Genomic DNA, 25,674 nt, shown 5'->3' on the forward strand with positions numbered 1-25,674 from the left:
ACATTGATTATTTTAGAGAAAACTTTATAAGACTGATAAACTAACAGTTGTGCTTTAATCATCTTACACACACACTTTGAAAAGTAAATCACCTACATACATAATTCACAGATAAGTCCTTGTTGGATTCAGACTATATGGGTCAAGGAGGGATAAATAGCCATAAATCAGATACTAACGAGGACAAATGTGAGCATACATTACACATCTGCTCATTAGAGATGACACTCCAGAGTACATGAAAATCTAATTGAGGCCATTCAACTGTATTCCTCCTGTTTTAAACCATATTCATTAGAAGTACCCCTCCTTCACCTCAGTTCTCCTTCATCCTCCTCTTTACCACATTAAAGCTACAGTTGGTGCTATATTTTTAGAAAATCTCTTCACATCCTAATCAATAAAACAAATGCTGTGACATTTCATTCTGTTCAAACGAAACGACTGGACAGCCTACCTGCCTGTCTACCTGCGTAAATTCTGCCCAGGTACTGATTCTGCATGACCACAGTCTTCACGAGGCTGGACGGATGTATCGCTAAAGCTGTTAGCGAGCTAGTCACCTGAGACCAGCAGAGAAACTGCAGCTAAAATGTCCAAATGCTAACATGCTAGCTCGACAACAGTCAGTGCTAACAAGCCACGTTCACTGTTTACATCGATTACTATAACGTCAGGCGTTTTCTAATATATGAATGAGACACGAGGCAGCTGCATAGCAATGATGACGCCGCGCCACGCTCACGCTACACGGCCCTCGAGCTACAAAGAGCTACAGCAGCAACAGCAGTGATGTTAGCGTGACATTAGCGTTAGACAGTGACATTTAACAGAGTTGTTTATTTAAGTATTTATTAGGCTAAAAAAGCTAACAGAGCTTGTCCAACATCATGAACTCATACGCATCTCCCAGCTGGAGCTACAGGACCGTCAGCATCATCAGGCCGTGAACCTTCATGTGTTTTCAGGGAGTAACTTTGGGGGAAGGTGGGATCCTTTCAGCTGGATATCAAGCCCAGTTTTACACTGAGACCGGCCGATTTTGGTCCAAGGTTGGATTGGTCCCCTGCCATTCACAAACCGGTCCGGGTAAGTGGATGGGTCCTTGAGTTCATATTCGTCATCCTCTTTTCTCTGGTGTTTATATTCTTTCTTTGCCTTTTCTCTCAGTCCCTCTTTCCTTTCTCCTGCTCTGATTTTAACAGCATTTAATTTTATTCCTCAGATAAGATGACCCAGAAGCAAAAAGCTCACACAAGCAAACTGTACAAGCTAAAAGGCCTCTGCGTGAGTGTGTATTTGTTTGTGTGTGTGCTCTCATTTGTGGTACACGGTGCTGAACAGAAAGGAGGTATTGATTTTATGGCATCTCACATCATTATATAACAGACTGACTCAAAGTAATACATCGCAGCTTATATTGCAGCGACTGCCCTCATTCACTCAACAAGAGCCTGAACACAGGAGTGTTTGTGTCTTCACTCTCAGACTTCACAATAAAAGCACCCCAGCGCTGTTCGAGTCTGCTGTAACACGAGCTTCTATAAATATTCATCCTCGCAACAAGTGCTGAGAGGAAAATATTCCTCGGATCGTAAAAGTCTTCGGGAGGCTGATAAGGGCGGTACAGTAGATCTGCAGCCACACAACAAAAGGTCTGCCGAGTCTCTTTCAGAGGCTTTCGTCACCCTGAGAAGATCAGGAGGCAGTCAGTGCATGTGAACCAGAGCGGCGGCTTCCATGGGGTATGGACACACGTGCTGTTATTAGAGCTGCAACAAGCAATCGATCAGTCGATATATTGGCGTGATCGGAACTTCAAGGTTTTCTTTCACACTGTCAGTTTGCTGTCAGGTGATTTTCCTACACACCTAACCAGGTACGACACTTTCTCTACTTCACTTGCACAAAACTTGCGAGGAAAAAGCTGAACACACACACACACACAACCCAAACACTTGGCAGTGTTCACAGCAGATCATACGGGATGAATCCCCGGTTGCTCCTCTCCTCTCATCGTTTCCATTAGCACTCTAACAGCTGACAGTCTGGCCCTGACAGTCAGTTCACACACTCCACCGGGAGCTCGGTCCACCACTTGAAGATCCAGGCTCGCACTCGTTCCAGAGGAACAGAGTCCCCCTCCCTGTGATCTTCGAGCCAGAGACAAATTTGGTTCGGCATCAAATCCCAGTTCACACCACCCACTCAATGGAGGGAAGAGGTTTTAAAATATCAGCAGCTGCCTTCTCAAACATGTTTTCCTACACAGTGAGAAGGGTTGCTCTCGTTTCACAAACTAAGCAGCTAAATGTTAGCATGAGCATGCTAACCAGCTGTGGATGAAGTTCATTTAAACAAATAGCTAATTTCATTTATTCCACGATGCAAGCACACAAAGCACTGCTGAGGCTGATGGGAAAATCGTCGCTAAGGTTATTATAAATTTCATCATCTGGGGATCACGAATGTGTGCACCAAAAATCAAACCTCCTGATGGCGCTAGAGGATCATTAAAGCTTCATGTTTCATCCTCTGGAGAACATGAACGTCTGTACAAAACTAAGACATCAAGTACATGTAGAGATACTTCAGTCTAAACAGCACAGTGTAATTAAATTAAAAATTAAATCAAATTAAATCCTCGTCACAGGAGAGGTCTGCAGCGCAGGCTTAAAGAAAAATATTTAGCACAAAAGATATTTTGCAGCACCAGAGCTGCAGCAAACATCCACCAATCTGTTGATTATTAATATGAACATTAAGAGCAGAAAATCTTCACATTACACACACACTTAAGTTGTAATCAGTGAAGAACAATACGGACTGAACAATAAGTCGAATATCAAAACTGTTATTTGTTGACCAGCTGGTTCAGCAGGTGCAGGATCACCAACAGAGAAAATCTTTTATTAGCCTATTTTACATCTACAACATCCAGATGTCACAATGACTTTCTGAGACTTCTTGGTGTCTTTTATGTCTTTATGGTGTTTTTAATTGTCTGAGGCATCCTGTCACTCCGCTGGCCTCAGTGTCCCTGCTGGTGAGTGGTGAGTTTACAGCCACTTTGTACAGCTTTATGGAATTTTTCATCTCCTGCAGCCTATAATCCTCCAATAATCCCACACAGACGTGTTGCTGCAGTGTCTTTGTGAAACGCTGCCTATTACCGGATTATCCTTAATAAAGTGTCCGTGACTGCGCTCTCCCGGGCTGTTTAAATAGCCCTGTTGATCCCGAGCGGTGCCAGCCAGCCATCCGACACATTCCGACACAACTTTGGACTCACTCACCTTCTTCCGGGGCTGCCATTTCATCATATTTGTAGAGCAGGTATGTGCAGCATCAAAGTGCCACAGCAGCCGGTGTGGAGCGACGTGGACGCGGCGCCAGACGCATCTCAGACCCGACGGTAGAGCTGCCTCCGGGGCTCCACAGACGCGCCCGGTGCAGGCTGGAGTTAGTTACTTATAATCCCGTTTCAAGGACCGACGAAGCCTCCGGGTGGCACCGAGCGCAGTGCTGCCGTCCTGTGAGCCTGCGTCGGGTTGAGCTCAGCATCATCTGTCCGCTCCGGCAGCTTGAGCGGCTGTGAGGACGCAGCTGAGCCGAGAGCCGGTAATCCTACACGGACTGAGGCTCCCTCCCCTCTCTCGCCCACTCCCCCTTTTCATTCAGCTCCCCCATACTGCATCAGGGTTGATTAAGTGTCAATACCACTAGGATTGCTTTTACCTTCAGTACTTTAAATCAGTTTTGTTGGCAATACTTGCATGCTCAAGTGAGATTTTGATTGCAGTATTTCTACAGTGTAGTTTAACTCAAGTACGTTCTGAGTACTTCTTCCCTCACCACACTGTGTATTCTAGTGATGGCACAGAGAAGTGAAAATGCCCTCATGGTTGCAGTAAATTTTACCGCGCGAAGCCAAACAGCACATCATGACAGCCCACATCCCACAGGTCCAAGTGCCACATAAACTACAGCAGAAGGAGCTGAGAGTACAAAATGAAGGATGTTCTAAGAGGACATGAAGGGGGGGTGGGGGGGAACCAGACACCTCGCTCGGCATCTGTGCACTCAGGGTGGCGGTGGAGATCTGGTGCGAAACCGGAGCTGAGGGGGATTTTATTGGGGATCGGGGAAGTTGAGAGGGCAGGAACACGGGGTCCCAGAGAAAAGCCTTCAGGATCCTCTTCCCTCCACAAACAAAGACAGAGGGCACAACCACACGCCTGCACAGCGAGGGAGGGAGGGAGGGAGGGTCAGGGATGCTGGCAGGCGGTGAAGGTGTCTGTCCAGAGGCTGAGGGAAATCGATAGAGGATGAAACAGGTGTCAGATAATTGGCTTTTGTTTTTTCTGGACACACAGTGGACACTCTCAGGCTGAGACACGTGCAGCCCGACAAAGTACCCAAGATGTTTATTACATTATATGTGAGTGGAGAGCGCAAAGACTGAATTGAAAGGGAGCAAATCAGCCAGAGGAACTTGGCCTGACAGCTGACAAGGTGACGGGCGCCTACAGGAAGCGGCGAGAGCTCCTGATAATCGATGTGCCATCACCTGCGTCTGCTTTACAGCGAGTGTATCAGACCAACACACACAGACACACTGGACATCAGAGCCACAGGGTTTAGAAAGTAGTAGTTATAGTCGTTAGCTTAGCTTAGCACAGAAACTGAAAACAGAGGGAAACAGCTAGCCTGAGTCTGATGTGAAAACAACACATTTTGTTTTGATTTGGAGCCACAGTCTGGAGGTATTTCTCTCCAGACTCTTCATGCTAAGCTAAGATAGCCGACCCTTCTGGTTCCTTATTATTTAAAGTACAGACATGAGGTTGGCGTTCGGATCATTACTGTTTGTGTAAACCCCAGCAGGTCTCTTGAAGAGAAACAAAAGGTCAAATTCAACGCCGGCATGTCATCACAGGGTGAAAGTGAACGGCTGGTGGTTCTGGACTGAAGTGTGTTTGTGCATGATTGTAATGGGCTCCTCCGATCGATAACAGAAATGAACTTCACAGAGTGACAGTGAGGGTAAATTGTAGTGAAGGATGAAGATCACTAACCTCGTTTCCAATAATGGGAACACACACACACACACACACACATTCTGAGGTGTCCGCTTGTGTGTGACTGTCTGTCAGTTAACAAACAACCTAATCTCCAGAAATAAACCACAGAGGGTGAAGTGCTTCCAGAGGAGAATCACCACCTCCAGCTCAGCGTGAGGCCTCGCCGTGTAGCCGACGGCGTCTGATTCACAGATACGTCACTAAATACACATTCAGAACTCTGCATCCTAATTGCTTTTGTGTTTTAAAATGTTTTAAAAGAAGAAACCTGTGGAAACGTGTTAAATACTCGATGGTGACACTCCATCGTCACATACACGAGATCGCGCTTAAACAGGCTAACGCTACACGTCCCCACAAGTGGTTTCTTACCATCTTTGCAACAATCATTAAACAGGATAAACAGTGTCTCCATATACAGTTTGTATCTTTGTGTGCCTAAGGCTTGGCTCAGACAGGCATATGGGCTCCACCTCTCGGTCACAGACTCTGGCTCCAAGTGACGTCACAAAAACAAGATGGCAGCGCTCGTATCAGAGATATCTTGGGTTCACTTTTGTACAACGGGAGGAAGTGGAGACCCTTTAATATGTCGTGGTCTCCGCTCACTGCTGAGGCGAACTGTGTGTGGCGTTGGGCTCAGCCAATCACACCACAATCTGCAAATGTCAGAGAGCCTTCCCGCATTTCCCCTTCCTCTAATCCTCAGGATGTTTACTCCCTCACTTTGTTCATAAGGATCACACGCGTGACGACACGTATGTGACGGTTCACACGAGACGCTCTTCCACTGTGTCAGGCAGCCACAGCTGATCTGACATCACAGACCCCTCTCAGATGACATCAATAATGCAACAGCTGTTTTTATCTGTGTGTGTGTGAGAGAGAGAGAGAGAGTGAGAGATTTGTTTATGCTCATGGCTGCTGTCAGCCTCATTGTTTTTTCATGAAAACTGTAAACTGCATATTTACAACATGTTAAGAGGAGCAAACAAAGCAAACACGGAGGCATGCAGACACCAGAGGTATGCAAACAGCATTTCGGTTTGAAGCTGGGCTCGTTAATACACACTTCAACTCCATCTTTCTGCTACAAAAATCTAATGGAATTACATTAAAGTCATGTACGTGACTGACTGAGTGCGTCGCACAGCAGCACTCGGCCGGTTGGCCTGCCGGGCCGCCTGACAGTGACGAGATAATAAAGTCACTTTGACCCTCCACCTTTTCTTCAGGGGCTGCAAGAGGAGCCTGCATGCATATCTTTATCAAATCAAATATCAGTCTTATTCATTTCTCAGACTGGCATCAACACACACACACACACACACACACACACAGATAAACACACACCGCATGTCACGAAAGTCAATGTGATGGAGCACTTTCCACAGCCAGCATGGCTGCTAAACACACACCTTGGCAGTGATGAATGTAGTGGATCGTCCTGTGTGTGTGCACGTGTGTGTGTGCGCACATGTGTGTGTGTGTGTGTGTTCATGGTCTCAGTTCTGTTCAGCTGCTTTACTGACACAACTGCTGCTGTTTTAGGATTAAACGAGCGTCATAATTTTCATCTTTTTAGCAGAACACAGAGTCCACATGTCCACTGATCGATTGATCGATTAACCAGCAGTTTACATCACAGACACTCTTCATTTACTGTCGGAAATGACAAAGAAAAGCAGCAAATCCCGACGTCTCAGAAAGGGGGAGCAGAAGACGTGAACTCGCCCGCCGTCCTGCACCCGGCGAGCTTCGACTGGAAAAGGACGAGTGAGGGAAGCTCTGCTGCTTCCTCTCGTCTCTCGATCGCTCTTCATCTGCTTCCTGTGGCTTCTCACTGTCAGCCATCCAATGAAGTACAAGGGAAAACTCTCATGTTCTTCTTCTCCAGTCATTGATGAAATAAACAACTGCACACACACACACACACACACACACACACACACACACACACATCCATTCCACCAAAAATCAATAAGCCTTTCTGTGGCAAATAAATGATCTGGGATGAGGAGGGGGGAGGGAAGACGCACACGAAGTGGAGACGTGTGAGAAAACGAACATTAAGACATTTAACCCGAAGACGCGTGCGCGAACGAAACCGCGTTCGCCACACGGAGGCGTTTTCAGGTTCGTCAGCGTTCAGCGAGGACACGGTCTGAGTGTGGGATGAAGTCTGCAGTAACACGGACACATCAGTCTGCGTGGCCTCCAGGTGCCCAGTGCAAATGAGACCATTCATCTCTGCTCCCATACAACACCGCTAACACACACACACACACACACACACACACACACACACACACATCCCTCAGCCACAGCAGGTTCCTCACCTGCTGCTGTTTCCCTTCTCGACCCTCACATCCAATCTCAGCCTTCTGCCGTCATCTGCTCTGCCAGATGTTGATGTTCCTGAGGCTTTGAGGACAAATTAGGCTTCCATACAACCAAATACGTTTAGTGAGAAACAAAACACTCTGTGGTTTACTTTTTACAAACTAAATCCGGGAGGACGACGATGGAGACTAAACGTTTTGGTCTCTCATCCATCAGAAGCAGCTTTTCTCTCCTTGTCTTTGTTCCAGGCTGTACTCAGAGTATTTGTACACTAAATCCTACTCTGTGTGCACTTCTGTTCTGTGCAGAACAGAAATCCTCACACTGACTTAACAGCAGGGAGACGTTTGCATGCAGCAGCAGCAGAATCACTCGACCGTTCGGCGGTCAGAGCGCGTCGCATCCAGTTTTATCCCAGCTCTCAGCGAGGAAGCTTCGGCTCAAGACGTTTGGTAAATTATATATCAAACTCTGCGACGCAAAGGTGACCGAGCGCTTTTCAGAAACCAGAAATGCTCTTTGGGAAGGCTGGTGGGAACCGGTCGGAGGCCGAACAATTTATCAACGCCGCTTTAAACTGATCATTTCAGACTGTGGTTTTACAAGCCGTAGAAAAATGTGTTGACTGGGATCCAAGAAGTGTGACTCTGGGACAGAAAAGGAGAGGAAAGAGGAGGCAGAGAGGAAACACCTCCACTCGTCTCCCTCGCTCTCCGTCTGAATATCACACAGGAGATAAACCACGACACACACACACACACACACCAGTCGAACACAAACACATCCTGTCCCGTCGTCGGCCGTGAATCACAGCAAAGCGAAGGTCGAGAGTTCAGAGGTCGAGCGTCGAGGTGGTCACATGATCGCATGGCGGTCAAAAGAGACCAAACAGGGTGGAGAAAAATGTTTGTTTGGTTATCAGATCTGTCCAGCTGTGTGTGTGTGTGTGTGTGTGTGCGTATTGTACTTATCTGTGCACACACGCAGACACTGTTGTATTGATTCAGTAACGTATCCGAAAGCTTGTGACATTGATCTCTTCCTCTTGAGAATTGGGTGAGAGCAGAAAGGGGTGTGCGTGTGTGTGCGTGTGTGTGCGTGCGTGTGTGTGCGTGCGTGTGTGTGTGTGTGTGTGTGTGTGTGTGCATGTGTGTGTGGGGGGTCACCTCCTCACCTCCAGCATTATTGAACAGTGATCAGCTAATAAAGCCCCCCAGCTTACAGATCCAAGGTCCTGTATGTTGAGCAGCACTGATGAAATCGTGATGTGGATTAATTCACTGTAAAATTAGTGAACTATCAAACATCTGACATGTTTATATGCACAGTCACAATATATAGTTTGGGATATAAGTAAAAAGTACCTCCGAGTGGTACTTTAATACAGTACATGAGTGAGAACAAAGAGAAATGAAAGCATATTAAACTGTTTTTATCTGTTCGTCTGCAGCTCCTCACGACGTTTAAACAGGAAGTTCAAACTCTGACTCATCGACTCGTCTAACAGTGAGAAAACACGTGTACATTAACTCTGTGTGTGTGTGTGCGCGCGTGTGCGTGTGTGTGTGTCAGGAGATGACTGTCCTTTAAATGTAGGGTCTCATCATACACAGGTCATCCTGAAGTCAACAACATCAGTGTTATCACCCTGCACGGATTGTATTGATCCTGTGCACCAGTGGCCCCGAACACACACACACACACACACACACACACACACACACACACACACACACACAGCCATGAGGGGTTAAAATCATTTTAAAATAGCAACCTAACACTGTCCAGCCATGGAAAAGATAAGAGAGGTCAGTATGTGAGTGTGTGTGTGTGTGTGTGTGTGCGTGTGTGTGTGTGTGTGTGGACGCATGTGTGTGTGTTGCCTGTTCTGTTTTTTTTTTTCCATGCTACATTTCCTTGACTAACTAATAGCTAATTTGATCTGTTCATGCCTCATGGCAAGGTTGTATTAAATTGTGCATGTTATGCTCCTCAACACACACACACACACACACACAGGATGCCTCAGCTCTTGTGATATTCCACTGAATGCTGCTGGAGTTCTGTAGTCCGAGCCTGCTCTGGTCCCTCTGGCCTCCTGTGAAGGTCACATTTAGCCAGCTGACATGACACCCGTTTGGATGTAAGAGGAGCACAGCGTCAGAGCCGACGAGGTGTGACAACATGTCAGACATTTTCACACCTTTGTCCCGACGGCTGTTGTTTTCAGCAATTAACTTCTGATCACTGAGGGCAGAAAGCAACGAATCCTTTCATATCACCAAGCTGCAGTTATTCAAACTGACTTTTGACAACTTATTGACTTTCACATCTCGTTTTGTCTGACCAAAAGTCCAAAGTCGTATATAAAAGATGGCCGACGCATTTCCACTTCATCCCGCTGTACAAAAGTGAAGCCAAAATATCCCGCACGAGTGCTGCCATCTTGTTCTGATGATGTCATTTGGAGCCAGAGTCTGTGCAGTAGTGGTCAGGAGGTGGAGCCGCGGCATCGAGTTCCCACCCGTGTAAGCCAATCAGGAGCAGGATGTACGATGTACCCATCCTTTCAGGGCTGCAACTGGATTATTTTATTATTATTATTCTTCATGTGCAGATGAGTATAATTTTTCATCAGTTAATAGTTTGGTGTGTAAATGTCAGAAAATTACACCTATCTAAAGAATAAGATACAAAACACAAAATATTTAAAAGACGAATCTTTTTTCATTATCGATCATCTTTTTTTTCTTACACAGAAACGTCCTCAAAACAGACCAACAACAATTTGACTATTGAATAAAGCCCAAAGTTATGATTTAATTAAAAACTTAATTCAAGTGAAATATTATAAAGTAAACCTTCATTAAATCCTCTGTAATCAGTGAAGTGACGCCAGCCGCTCTGAACATGTAAAAGCTGCACATTTGATTGGTTGTTTCGCTCAGATTTTTCTCCCCGCAGTCACACATGCAGCTTTTGAAGAGTTTCACTTCAAACCGCGGATATTTAATTTCACATTGGGGTTAAAGATAAGCTCTGTGAATTTACGCTATCAGATTGTGAAGCTGCTGAGTGCTGCGTTCATTAATCCCTCGCCGCTTGCACGACACACTTTGCACACTTTCCCTTTCAGCTGGAGAATAAAGAGGCTCTTGTTGTGGGTGGAGCGCCGATGTTGTGTTACTGATGCAGTGTGTGGACAGACAGTTGGTGGCGCATATGCCTGGTGGAGCAGCCTGGCACGGCGTCACCGGGGCCAAGCCAAACAGATGAGCCTCTAATTATGCTTGGTTTACTGGTCTGACTGGGTTTTTACACAGCGGATGACTTTGATGGTGGAGGCCTTCGGATGTTTTGGCATGGTCACAACAGAGACGCGAAGTGGGTGGAGTCACTTCAGCGGCGTTCATTTGGCTCCCGGCTCAGATTGACACAAGGTTAACGACTAACCGTGACTCCGGCGGTGGAAATACTGTACTTTCTACTCCACCACACGTGTCCGACAGCCACCAGAGTTTGTTGAAGAACCGTCCGCCTGGAGCTCACACTCCACACACACACACATCTGAGCTTACACACCCTGAAAACAATTCCACTAAAGAAAAGATAATCCATAATTTGATCCACTGTTGCCATGGTGACCGCACCAATCACTCACTTCAGTGCAGGGCGGCGTGAACGGGGTAACCACCCTGATGCGGACCCACTGCTACCCCTCCGACTCAGCGTGACGGTGGCTCATCCCTCCGGATCAAAACCCCTTCTGTGCGTTCTGCATCTGCTCCTGATCTCAGGGAACCACCGTGAAGGATGAGGCCGGTTATAATCTCTATTTTTATGACTTGACAACAAATCCCGTGAAAAGAGCGAAGCCATCAACGAATCCGCTGCAGCTCCGTCCATCAAGTCTCAGGACTCGTGCTGCCTCACCCTGCAGGGCCGAAACTTTTCGCTTGAACACACCGCAAAGACCACAGTCGACAGGTGCTTTTAATCTCCAACGGTCTGTGAACTCAGTAGTGTGTCCCTCCAGTCCTGCTACTGCTCAGATAACAATCAGCACTCATTCAAACACTTCATCTGCCACACTCATCAATTACTGCTGACGACCGTCCGACTGCCGTCCAGCACTCTGATCTCGATGTCCCGATGAGACAAAGAGCCCAGCCGGGGACGAACCCGACCGCCCGGCCGATCTGATTTATCCTGCGGTTTAATGGTTTTAAGTGGACCTCACACACAAGCAGGCCGTGAGCCCGGATGTGAACCCTGCTCCTATTACACACACTCCCATCACTTCCCCTAAAAGTGCTCTCTTTGAAGCGCCAACGCGACCCCACCCGCCTCCACAGACATCACACGAGAGCCAAGTATGTGATTGTTCATTAACCTCAACCCGTGTCTGGAAATAGCAACACACGCCCCATTATTAGTGAGTCATTCTGCCTGCTGTTTATCTCTCCTCTCGTCTTTCTGTTTGTCCTCTCGGCTCTGAGCCTCCGAGGCGGCCCAGTGCTGAGGCGCTTCAAACCGAAAGCCGCCTGTATCTGCTGTGTGCACCGCCATTAAATTCGGTGCAGACGTCCATCACCCATGATGGGATAAATCGGCGCTTTCCTCGCCTGCCTGTGTGGGTCGCGTCTGAAGGAAAACAAAGCCAAAAACAGTCTGAGTAATAACCTTTCCTGTTGCATTTATTTTATCTTCTAAATAAGCCTGGCTGGTCGTATTTTTCTGCGGCTGCCTGATCGTCCGAGTGCTTTTGTTTCTTGCCCCTTCGGACTTTCATTTAGAGATAAAACCAGCATCCCAAAACCCACAGTGTAACTTCATGAGTCCAGTCTTATCACATACCAAAATAAGACCCCTGACCCTTTAAATCCAACCGCGAGCTGCTCATGCTGTGGTGAATCGTTGCTTATTCTGGTCTTATTGTCAGGACAGGAAGAGCTGAGACTCAAATCCTCATCCCGTGACGCTTGTCTTCACTCATCCACACACCACGTTCAAGTCCAACCCGAGTCGCTCTTTCATTATCTCGCACTGCTGTTATCTTTCTCCTTCCACTGCAATTCTCTTTGCAGCCGGCTGTGAGACGTGAACGCAGAGGGAGGATAGAAAAAAGAGGCTCCAGCAGCTCAGGACGGCTGCTGAGACAGCAGAGTCTGGCCGAGTGCGAGCAGATGTCTTACTGCACCGACACGGCGAGCAGATCTCCAATTAATACCACACAATTAGGCCCAGTCGTCTTCTTCTTCGCCGCCGTCGTCACACTCTGCAGGCGCGAGCGAGTGCGAGTCTGACTGTGTGAGACGACGCGAGCAGCTGATGTGCACTTTTTATCTCAAACATGTTATCAGCTTCACTTACAGCTTCATCTGACCCTGCAGCTGCTGCTGATGGGCGTGCACGAAAGGAAACGGGAGAGGAAAGCGTCATCATTTCATCCAGAAGAATGATTTACACTTCTGACTGCCATCTCTGGAGCTCTGGGCTTACATTACATGGACTGTGAGCTGCAAAGCCTCATGTGATGTGGGTCATGAGAGGCCTGACACAGGAGAAGTCTGAGCTCCCTGACCGAGTGGCTTCCCGACACGTCAGTGCTGCCCTCTAGTGGCTGCAGCGCAAACCGAAGCTTCAGCACATCCTGAAACCTTCTACATGACACAGTGTGCCAGCTTTGCTTCACTCTGTGGATCCGTAAGCCTCTGAGACGTTTCCCAGGAAGAAGCACGTAATGTGGTGCAGTTAATCCACCTCCAATTAATTAATGCCAACCAAGTCTGACTTGCTCACTGGAACCTAAACAAAGAGAGGAGTTGGTGAACATTTTCATTTGTTCATCTTCAGTCGCGTTACAAGCAACAAAAGGCTTGACGTCAGCCCTGCAGACAACACTCAGGGCGCTAAAAGCACTTCATAGTCCTCTGCACATTTTATCCCACAAAAAACAGAACTTAAGGCGTGTCTGTGATTATTTACCATCACTGACCTCCTCTACTGAACATCAGCCAAATAATAAGACGTTAAGGCATTAAGTACAAGGTAAGGAAAACTTTCATCTCACACACACGTCATTTTATTGTTTGAAATTGCGATTTCGGGGCAAACATCCCCCTGTGAGTGCAGTTCGTATCGGGTGGCGGTCTCATTTGTGTCTGTTTAGGGGTCCTTGGTGTGAAAAGGTTTGTGAACCACTGAATTAATGACTGAACGAAGCAGATGTTTCAGCTCTAACGTTCACAAAGAGTCAAATGAAGTCGGCACATCAAACCGTGTCCTTTCAGCTCAAGTGAAATATCTGCAGACTCGGTCACTCTCCTCACATGGTCTGCACTAAGTCCTGGATTACCCCACTGACCCAGACCGACTCCTCCACGACACGGCTCTGGAGAGGGCACCAACACAACAGAGAACATAACCATCACATCAACGCAGTCCGGACTCGAGTCACGGGAGGAAGCCAAACACGAGGAACCAAACCAGTTTACGATGTGGAGAAACCCTCCTGAACGGACCAGTTTCAGGAGTCCCGCTCACAGACGCCGGACTGTGTGCTTTCTCTGCACGTATGTCGGTAATATTTTTGCAGCGTGTGGTTGGAGAGTAGTTTCTTAATGACAGGGGAAGCCTGAGCGGCTCTGCGGCCTTCTGGGTAAACAGGCGTAGCTGGCTGCCATCTGGTTGGCTTCCACTTCAGAGAAAGTCCAACGCTTGCTGATGATCTGCACTGATTCCAGCTACGACTCCCAGATTTGAATGTTTAGGAGCAGTTTAGGAGTTTAGGAGCCTTACTTTACACCCACATGTTTAAAGGGCTGCTGCACCAAATTACAAAGCAACATATTTTCTCACTCACTTTGTCTCGTCCTACAAACCTGGTCTGCACAGAGAATATTTCTGCTATAGAAAGCTGCTGCACTGAAGGTCTGTGGATCATATGAAGTAACGACTGCTTTAAAGATTATCAACATCAGGAACTAGCAAAAAAAAAAGTGATTTCCTGACGTCCAAGCTGACTTCCGAAACCCAAATCCATCCAGTTGATACAATAATGTGAGAGAAAAACAGCTGAGATGTTGCATGAGTTATTGATTATAGTTGGTGATTAATTTCACTTGAGCCTTTATTGCACTGGAGTGGGAGCAGAAACATGTCAAATCCTGCACAGTGTACCTTTAAGATTTGAATTAAATCAAACCCCATTTTTGATGTTTTGAACAGCTGGATTTTATTTTCTGGAACAACCATTCAATGTATTTACATTCAGCGACTATCTGTTCTTTGTATGAAAGCAGACTCCATGTGATGTGGAAGGAAACTCAGCTCGTTTTGTCCGTTTTTAACTTTGGGTTCCCCGAGCTCAGAGCCTTCTCATCCTGAAACACACGAGCGGCGCAGTCGAATGACCGCCGCCGTGCGTCTTCTCTGAGCCACGACGGGCCAAACCGACGTCTTCATTTGTGAGACCACAGAGTACAAAAAGTCGACACGGAGAAGTAAAAGTTTCTCAGACCACAGCGAGCTTAAGGATGCGAACAAAAACGCACCTGCACGGAGAGACAAAACCTCTTTAAAGGAACCCAACAGCTTCAGAGGAGCTCACAGAGCGAGCGCGACGATGACAGCAAACATTCACACGCAAAACAGGCGAGAAAAACAGTGAAAAGAAAAGCTTTCGCTCCTGCAGCACTTTCACTCCTGTGATGTGACTTCATTTGAATCACAAAGAAACAAAAGGGCCTCTCAAAGCTCGGCACTGAAGGCACCAACAAAAGAGATAAAGCTGCACGAAACGACGAGAAAACAACATTAAAATGCACAGAAAGTTTTGTTATTCTGTACTGTTGTCATCCAGATAAGCACACAAACACACGCAACTTTTTGACCAGTTACACCCCTCAGTTCCCATGACCCAGTGTGTGTGTGTGTGCGTGATACAGCGAGTGTGTGTGCGAGCCTGTTGTGCCAACAGAGACGTCGACGAGGGCAGCGGCAGGACAAACGGTGGGAGGCAAAACAGAAAGAAAGAAAGACAGAAAAGAAAGAAAAGAAGAGCCGAAAGAGAGAATTCAAGCAGAAGTAAACGTCCCCCTCAGAAAGACTCTCTCAGCGGCACTTCATTAGTCCTGACCTTCCCTTTGACCCACAGAGAATCCAGCAGCAAGCCCGCTGCTATGACACGGCCACTCTGCAAACCACACACACACACACACACACACACACACACACACACACACACGCACACACACACACACACACACACACACACACACACACACACAGAGGAATGCTGCTTCTGTTATTGTCTTTAAGTGCCAAACTCAGGCCAAGGCCTAGCTGGGGTTTCAAAAACAAAATAACAGCCATGCAGAGCCTTGTCGCTCACACACACACACACACACACACACACACACCCAAACACCACTTCCGTCCATTCTCTCTCACAGAGAAAGGAAGTGGAGTGGAGCTGGCCCGGCCCCAGTTGTCCAGACAGAAGCAGCCTGGCAGACCGAGTCTCCTGCCTGCCTCCTTCCCCCTGTGAATGGCGTTAAAAGACTCCCCGAGCCCTCGCCATCCTTCACTTCCTCACTGTGCCGCTCCACGTAAGGAGCCTCTCGGAGTGTAAAGAATTACTTGATGCAGTTTCCAGCCGTCCCTTTTATTTTCCCCTCGTAAATGTGGTGGAAAAGTGAAGCGCTGCACATCTCAGTGCCGCTCGGTGACGCGTCACAGGATCTGCACCACAACGTAGCGTCACAGGCTTCCGTCAGAGCGCGACAACTTTAACACACATCAGGTTCGCTTCTGGCTGAACCACACGAACTCTGAGGCGACAGACGATTCGTCCGTGCTCATTTCCCACAGAAAGACAAGACAGCAGACACGAGAAAAGGAGACGCAGGGAGAGACACGCCAAGTCCCTCCCACTGACCCGTACAAAGATGGCCGACGTGTCACTTCCTTTTAACTGCGACATCCATAATGCCCACAGCAGCTAAACAAAACGCGGAAGGCGTGGTGTCTGCTTCCAGAGCGTCTCTGACCACAACACAACCAGAGATGACAGCTGCACAACTCGTGTTGTCTCACACGTCTTCGTGTTGTCCAACCCGACGTCTGAGCTTCAGCATCCGTCAAAGTACTGAAGCGTCAGCCCTCCATCGTCACCGCCGACACGCCGAATCTCCTGAGGCCAGCATATTCACAGGGCTGCCTCATTATGCTGAGTTACACGTGTGTGTGTGTGTGTGCGTGTGTGTGTGTGTGTGTGCGCAGACTAGTCAGCACAAGCTTAACGTTACGCTGCAAGGGTACAGCAGGTGGACTGTGGGCTTGTGTTCAGCTGCTGTCCACCGGGGACAACGGCTGAAGTCCGTCAGGCAAACGTTTCATCCAGCAGCGAGTGATGGAGGATATTTTTAAAATATCGACCTGAAAATGAACTCCTGACGAACTGCAGGAAGACTCAGTTTCCAAAGAGGGGAGCATATTGATCATAAAGTTTTGAATTAGCTGTCTTTCCGCTGTTCCATAGACATAAAAACATGATTAGTGAGAGGCAGCCGAGTGACGAGCTCATCCATACGTCTAAGCATCCACTTAATGGACACATCCACTCCTCTGCCACATAAAACCCATTTCCCCCCGACTCACGCTGTCATTTAGAGCGTGTGATTGGACGGCGGGGGTCACCGGGGGTCAAACCTCTTACCTTTGGCCATTTGGGGTTTATGAGACGTGCTTTGATTGCGTCGTCCAGAGCGGTGCTGTACTGGCCCAGTCTCAGATAGGCTGCAGACCGGTTGCTGTACAGGATGCAGTTCTGAGGGTCGGCGGTCAGGGCTTCGCTGTAGAGACGCACGGCCAGAGTGTAGTCCCCCTGCTGGCAGGCCTGGTTACTGCGACGCACGCGCTCAAGGAATTCGGCTTTGCTCAGGCCGGGGCCGGCAAGGCCGCCGAGGCTGCCGGGGCCGCTGGGGCCACCGGGGCCACCGGGGCCGGGCAGCCGGTCCGCTCTTCTCGCCATCTGGGCTGCAGGGATCACAGAGGAGGAAGAGGAGGAGGATGAAGAGGGAGGGTTGGTGGTGGTCCTGCTGATGGAGCGAGATCCAAACAGAGAGAACTGAGGAGCAAAAGGAGAAGGGAAGAAAAAGCAGAGAAGCCATTGGTTATTGTCAGCAATCCAATGAAAAGACCAAAATCAAACGTGTCAGTGACTGAACAAAGTCTCGCTGTTTTGACTCGCTGTTTCGAGGCGTCGTGTTTACATAGAGCACGACAAATCTGGGCATTCGCCTCCGAATATGGGATTATAACTAACACAGACTGACAAAGGATAACCAGAAACCAGGATCAGGTCACCTCACACGTCACAGGATGCTGGTCTCCAGGTAGCAGAAACGGGTTTGCCAAAACTGGGATAAGAACTTATTCAGGTTTCTGAACGCAGGATGTTTACATGCACAAAAAATAACCAGGACCATAAACAGGACGCCAGGCCTCAAACAAAAACGCACTCACATTCTTTAAACTCTCAAACATCAGCACCAGGACGGACAACAATGTCCCGCATCAGTCCGGCTGATCCAGGCTGCAGATCAATCTGCCAATCAGATCAATTCTTTAGTCAATAAGGTGTCAAAGCTTGTGAAAATTTCTCATCACAATTTCCCAAAGTGGTTTTAACTTTCTTCCTTTGTACAACCAAAATTTACTGACATAAAATCAGCAAATCCTGTCATTTAGGAAGCTGGAAGCAAACTGTTTGACATGATTGATCGATTATCAAAGTAGCCGGCAGCTAACTTTCCTTTGATCGACTAATCGATTAATGGACCGGTCGTCGCAGCTCCACTGCTGATAGCTGTGTTACTGCGCTGTACAGACTGACCCCCCTGCGCCCACCGCGTTGCATGAGGAAGGTTCAGAAAGTCAGACAGGAAGTGCACTTTTCTGCCCAGTGCGACACCCAAACTGCGGCGGCCTCGTTTGCATGATGTGATCCTGCAGTTTCTGGCAAGTGGGACACCAAACTGCTGCGTGCACTTTTCTTTCCTGCTCGGCGGTAGCGGCTCAAATTCCTCAGAGGGACTCGGGGAGGGAGGGGAGTCGGCCGGAGAGTCAGACGCGCCGATGAGGCTCGTGCTCGCCTCGCTCGCCTCCGTCACACCCGCTGAAACTCGCTGTGTAAAATGTGCTCGCTGAGGTTTGTTCTCTGCAGCGCCGCCTCCCTCCCTGATCTGGTGTTTCCAAATTTGTCCCTTCACCAGAGCCTTACACCAAGGCTTTCATTATCTCTCTCTGTGTGTCGCGCACACGCACACACACACACACACACGCACACACGATTGTTCAGATATACACTTAAAATATGCAGACTGGAGGGATTCCTAAAACTTGCAGATGCATCACCCAACGGCTTTGAGCGAGAGGCAACGAGAAGGCGGAAAGTTGTTTGGAACTGCGCTGATGAGTCACTGGAAGTAAAGAAAACTTAAAGCAGGGAACAAACAAACACACAAAACACGGAGACGAACTCAGACGACAACAGACTGACGAGGTTCAGACAACCGACGCCAGACGGGCAGGACAAACACCAACCTGTGCTCAGGTGTTTGTTTGTGCAGTTTTTCAGCGCAATGAGACTACGTAGGAGTACAGAGGACACACAGAGGACAGGCAGAGGACAGGCAGAGGACACACGAAGGACAGGCAGAGGACAGGCAGAGGACACACGAAGGACAGGCAGAGGACAGGCAGAGGACACAGAGAGGACAGGCAGAGGACACACAGAGGACACACAGAGGACACACAGAGGACACGCAGAGGACACACAGAGGACAGAGGACAGTCACATCACCTGAAGCTCAGTATCGTCCAAACCGATGAGCTTGTGGTGGACTGCAAAGCTTCAAATGTGGACGTTGAAGCTACTGAGTCTAAAATGTGGAGGCTTCACGTTCAACCCGAGTTCAGTACGTGACCACATGTGAGACCTGGTCCCAGTCTGCCCTTCAGTTCCTGAGTTCTGCTGCTGAATGACGGACAGGAAACATCAAAATGTCACAGTGAAGCTGACCTTTGACCTTCTGGATGGAAAATATCCTCCCTTCATAATTTTGTCGTGTTGGACATCACGTACAAAAGTTAGCGCACTTATTTTAGTCCAAACCTTCTTCTTGTCCCAAACCCAAACTAAACCTGAACTGAACACCGTTTCACAATATCAACCACGTGCTCGTTGCTGTAACCATGACAACTGTCCCCTGACTACGATGACGAATCACAAAGATCAGCTGACATCATCCTCTCCTGCACGTCCAAAACTCACAAACTGCAGAGGACGGCAGAAGACACGTGACGAGCTCACAATGCAAACACGGTCCAGACTTTGTCCGGGATGAGAATTAAGAACTGGACGAGCCCACAAGGCCACAGTCTCATCTGCCAGTCAGCATGCATCAGCTGATCAGCAGCTCGTCTCCATTCAGCTCCTGCAGTCGTCCCCGACTCTCGGCAGCACAGGACTGATGAATCCTCACCCTGAAATCAAGAGTCAGGGACCAGGACTTCACTGAGGTCAAAGCCCAAATCCCTCACAGACACCAGAAAGACTCTCACGTGTCTGGATTTTCAGGTTCCCCTTACCGACTTTTTCCTACTTTAAAAGACATTTTCTGCGAGTTTGACTGAAACGGAGCCGAGCTGAAACGACTGGGCAGAAACGAATCGCAGACGACTTTGACTATTCAGTTGAGTTAGCTTCATCCTCTCACGTGGGACGATTTGTTCTCCGTCAACTTCAAACTGGATTTAAGAAGCTGTGAGCAGCATTCTTTTTACTATTTTCTGACTATTTATACACCAAGCGGCTGAGGTCAGTCGACAAAGAAAGTATTCACTTGTTGCTGCTCTACAACAGAGCAAAAGAATGGCTGTCAGAACTATTTTACATATAATTAAGTATTTACTTCTGAGGTTTTGTTTTTCTTGCACTGACAGCTCTGGGAACTTTGACTGGACAGTCTGTTTACGCTGTTTGTATTTGTTGTTGTACCTCATGCGACTTGTACCTAAAATAAAACTAAGTGCTGTTTCAAAGTTTCCTTCACGCTGCCAGGAATGAAACTCCGAAGGGAAAACATCCCGAATCTTTGCTAAAAATCCCAACTTTACAGAAAGAACATCAAGAACCCGACCTGAGCGTCCTCAGTGGTATCAGCAGCCCTGAGCAGTACTAAACACAGTACTCAACACAGTACTAGAACGCAGTACTAGAACGCAGTACTAGAACGCAGTACTACTCCAGCAGGCAAAACATCACAGTTCACATTCCTCTCTGGACGCCGTCACATTTCCCGAACTCTCCGTGTTGTTATGGATCCTGGTCCAGCTGAACAGGTCCCGAGGACCCGGACTGCCGACGTAAACCGAGAAGGCCGCACATCATGTGTGTGAGACCTAAATCTGTAAGCCTATTACTGCTGAACCACAACACGGCCAACAGGGCAGGAGATGAAACGGTGCTGAGAGGAGCTCAGTGTGCACTTGTGCAATCGCACAGTTTACACTAGCGGGTCGGGTTATACACACTGTGGTGTTGGTGTGTCTTAAACACACTGAAACCTCCCTGCGGTGTTGTGTGGGTGCACCTGTGCACAAACTGTTCCCGTGGTTTGTTTAAGGACACAGTCCGACTCGGGTTCATCTCACCTGCTGCTGGTTTTGCACGCTGTTGGCACATTGGCGTGTTTCCCTCTTCTCCCAGTCAGTTCCAGCCATGTGACCCCCTGACTCGTCAGCTCGCCTGTCCCACAATGCACTGGTCCTCCTGTGTGAACGCCAGCCCTCTGTGTTAGGCTTCGTTCACACTGCGGCTGGAAGTGACTGAGTTCTGTTCATCCCTCAAATCTGATCTTTACAACATTCACGTCATCATTTACAACGAGCAGCTGCTGGACAGCAGACAGTCCGTCGTCAGAATTCAGAAAATCGTTCATTTCTTGAATCGTATCGTCAGGTTGTCAGGCTGAAGACAAGACGGCTAAAAAACAACAACAAAGCACTGAGGAAACAAGCTGCAGCTTCCCGTCTCCTGGTCGTCGTTCCTGCAGAAAACCTCATCTGATCTGACGGCCGCACCAGCAGGACTGAGATCTGATTCAGGACCACATGTGGAAGTGGACGAGATCCGGACGGTTCTGTTCACACAGTAAGAGTCCGGCCTTCATTCCTGCGTCAGGCCTGTCGACTGATTATCTGTTAGCAAACCAAACGACTGGCTGCTTTCACGTTCTCAGCCTCTGAGTCAGGCTGCTCAGTTCGTATCTCTGTGTGCCTGATCTCTCAGTGGGCTGAAGTTTACAGTCCAGCCGGCAGGATCGTGTCCACCTGCTGCGAGCACAACACGTCCATACAGTCACCTGTGACAGGTAAACAAACCGCTGCGCATCTGGACGCCCGAGCAGCTGCAGAAACTTGCCCTCCCTCCACAACGTCTCTGGAATCTTCTGAAACCGGCGGTCGGCTGTGTGTCGGCGGAGCAGGTTCAAACTTCTCTCTCAGCACTCTTTGTCCATTCTTTACACACAACTATTTCTGTCACACTAAACACTATGAGTGTCTTCCAGCAGAGTATTTAAACAGCACCACGCGGCCTCCCCACCCTCCATGAAGGTCGGCCGTTCGCTCCACCTTCCGCTGTGGTCGTTCAGATCAGATAGAAAAACACTTTTGATTGATGGAGCGACGTTCATCTGGATTCTCTCCTTTCAGCTGTGTTTCTGAGCTGCTAAATGCCTCACTAAGTGTGTGTGTGTGTGTGTGTGTGTGTCTGCTGAGAACAGTGACACTCATAAAGACTGTGTGGCTGTGAACCGACGAGCTCGGAGTGCAGCTGATGATCCACTGTGGGTTCAGCCGTCGCTCGTATAAAAACACTGACAGCTGCGCTAAAGCACCGAGAGGCCCGACGGGTCCATGAACGCATCCAAACACAAAACAGAACTGACATTTCATTTAAAACGTCCTCACTCTGTTTTGGACTGTGAACTTGACTTAAACCCCACAGGATGCTACGAGCTCCTGCGTAGCCTCACCTGTAGCCTCACCTGTCGCCTGTCTGCTAATTCAGGGCGCGGCCACTTGGTTCAGTTACACAAACACACGGCCACACGTGTGAAACAGGTGACAAGTTGTCACTCAGCAGGACGTTTCCACTGAGAGTCTCTGCTGAAAGTATTAGCATCAAAATATATCTAAAGTACTAAGAGTAAATGTACCTGGAAGAGCTCATTTTAATATATTTCTATATATTTTCTAATACTTCGAATTGTGAATTTGTCCCCATGTGGATCAATAAAGTAGCAAAATCATAATTTATTAGTCGGTTATATTTTGCATTATTCATCTGACTTTTGAAAGCAACTAAACAGCAAGTGAAGTAAAAATACCTCATCTCTGGAATGTACTAAAGTAGAAGCATAAAATAACAGAAAATGAAAATACTCGAGTAAAATACAAGTAGCACAAAACTCACAGAGTTCACACACACACACGTACACAAAAAGGCAGGAACACAACATGAATGTCCTGTCAGAGTCCTGACACACACACACACACACACACACACACACTTCCCCTGCCTCCTGTCTCAGCCCGGGTCACAGGGAGTACATTCCTGTGGATCACACACACAAACTGAGGGGCTGAAAACCTGAAGGGAGCAAACTGAAGCCACACCGTCAGCGAGGCTGCGACCGGTTTTCTCAGTCCGGATCGGACGTTTGAGGCCAGTCAGCTGACTCACGTGGACGTTGGGATGAAGGGTCGACACTGAAGCTGACATGGAGTTTGTCATTAAGCGAAAAACCCAAATGGCTCTCTGCTTTGAGATGCTCAAATGTACAGAAGCACCTGAACCCTACGCAGACATTCTGTGCTGTTGCTCTTATGTATTTAAGTACACTCCTGTTTTCTCTCCATTTTCCCATCTTTGTTGAGCCTTGTGTGTGTGTTTCTGCCTTCCTGTAAATTGTTCTTCTGTCACTCAGAGTTTTCTCATGAGGGACTGAACAGTAAATTATGACCTGAACCCGAAACTGGATGTGAAACCACAGTCACATCCCTCGTGTGTGTTCACGTATGAATAAAGCTGATTCTGTTTTCTCTGTCGTGTGGTAAACTGAGCGTTTTGAGGTTGTTTAGAGGTTTTACAAAGGGATTAATCGGTTAATAAAGAAAACACGTTGCTGCTGTTTGAACAAGTGGTTTCAAAATGTCCTTTCAGCAGGAAAGGAAAAGGACTGGTGGAAAGTACTTGTACTTAGGTACAGTTCTGAGGCACAGGTACCTGAGTACTACAATTCCACTGTTCAGAGGCCGATATTGTACTTCTAACTAAAGCGAGGCTGCATTTACCTGACAACTTTCCATATTCACATCACAGAACGACGTGATGTACACAATAATTATTACAATCCAGTGTTATGCTGACATGGGCTTTCCTGGCAGATAGTTTTGCACATTTTAAAAGCAGGATTTTTACCTGTTACAGAGTATTTCTGCATACTGCTACTTTTCCTGAAGTAGTACTAAAACCTCAGAGTACTTCTTCCGTACCGTGGAGCTGCCCGTTAGTCTGTAAACTGTCAGTGCTGGACCGAGCTTCCTTTCTTTTCCTTTCTCGTCTTTTTCCTTTCTTTCCTTTCCTTTCCTCAGCCTCCTGCCTCCCACGCTACGGCGGGTCGTGCCATTTGGTGAAAACACTAAAGCAAACATTTCCATTACCGCCTTACCTTTTCTTTCCTGCTTCTTTGCTTTTCCATCCTGCTTCGCTGCTAAATCCGGCAGCTCCAAACTTTCATCCGCCAGCAGCAGCAGTGAGGCAGGACAGGAAAACACACCATCCAGAACAACGCAGTACTGACGGCTGTCCGTGGCCCGCTGCGGCTTAACTTAACGATCGGATGCGTCAAGTTGTGCGCTATGTAGCCGTAACCCAAAGTTTCTCCTGGCAAAAGTCAATCCACAGTAAGTGCGCCATGTTCCCACCGCCGATCTTCTCCCCATAGCGGAATTTTAGTCCGGTGAGAGGCGGGGATCCGGTCGGCTCCATGGCTGCAGCCTTCAGAAAGGTTTCAATTACTCCTCGTGACATCAGAGAGGAGTTGAGTTACCTGACGGATATTCATTACAGGCCGCCGGTGGTTTCTTAGTATATAAAAACCAAGTCACGATGCGGCTTTGTTGTGGGATAAATGAACACACTTTGTCGTCCTTTCTTTCTTTCTTTTTTTTTTTTTTTAAAAAAAAAAACTTTTATTAGGTTTCCAAAAACAAAGAACACAATAAATAGGTTAATAAAACAGTTGTGGTCTGAACAGCACGAGACAAACGTGACTCGCCTTTTTTAAATAATAGCTCAACATTTTTGGGAAACTGTTGAATTGTGATATATGAAGCTACAGTCAGGAGACGTTAGCATAGCATAAAGACAGGAAACAAGGATACAACAAAACAAAATCCACCAACCAGCAACTCTAAGGCTCACTACTATAATCGTGTTATATATAATTTGTTCAAAACCAAAACACAAAAACAATTTTGTAGTTCTATGGGGGTTGTGTATGGGAGAATATGCTGGTGGGGATGAGTTGCCTTCAGGCTGCTGTTTGCCACTGCCCCCAGACTTGATGCTAAGCTAGGCTAAATAGCTCCTGGCTAGTTAGATGATGCCACTCCCATGTTTGTAGGCCTGTGGTAAATATGAAGCTACAGTCACAAGACAGATTAGCTTAGCACAAAGACTGGAAGCAGCTAGCTAGCCTAGTTCTGTTCAGCTAAAAAAACCCAAAATCTATGTATGTTTAATCCACAGCCCAGCTAAAGTGTTTAAATTGCAGCATTTTTTTCTTTTTATTTACCTTTAGAGGCATGTGTGATTTCCCCTATTTCTAGATTTTGCTAAGTCAAGCTAACACTGAAGAGACTAGTGTCAATCAAAATCTCCATCCTTTGGATTCCAATACAAATATTAACAAACACACTGAGAGATAAAACCTTGACAACAGCAGCTGAAGGGCTTTTATCAGTGGGGTTGGTAAACTGTGGCGTCCTTCTTATCGCAGGGAAAGCTGCCATCAACGTCAAACTCAACAGACCTTTGTGATGGCAGACATTTTGTCTTACAGCAGAATAAGAGAGAATAAGATAAGAATAAGCTCTGAAGCTAACAGCA

The 25,674-nt window shown here is 47.6% G+C and overlaps 1 protein-coding gene across 3 annotated transcripts in view; it reads right to left on the minus strand.

Annotated features, from left to right (window-relative positions):
• Positions 1-24,605, minus strand: part of ttc28 (tetratricopeptide repeat domain 28) — a 69,070-nt gene extending 44,465 nt beyond the window's left edge. The window contains exons 1-2 of one of the 3 annotated variants that reach the window (XM_046374429.1): positions 24,233-24,605; positions 17,149-17,559 (exon numbers count right to left, since the gene is read on the minus strand). In XM_046374429.1, coding sequence (XP_046230385.1) covers positions 17,149-17,559; positions 24,233-24,262 — 441 coding nt within the window. In that variant the 5' untranslated portion in view covers positions 24,263-24,605. Of the gene's footprint in view, positions 1-3,296; positions 3,631-17,148; positions 17,560-17,957; positions 18,108-24,232 lie in introns of those variants that run through there. The other 2 variants (XM_046374430.1, XM_046374431.1) reach the window with 2 other exon arrangements.
• Positions 24,606-25,674: the final 1,069 nt, after the last annotated feature.

This window comes from Scatophagus argus, chromosome 20, assembly GCF_020382885.2.
Source record: "Scatophagus argus isolate fScaArg1 chromosome 20, fScaArg1.pri, whole genome shotgun sequence".
NCBI lineage: Eukaryota > Metazoa > Chordata > Actinopteri > Scatophagidae > Scatophagus > Scatophagus argus.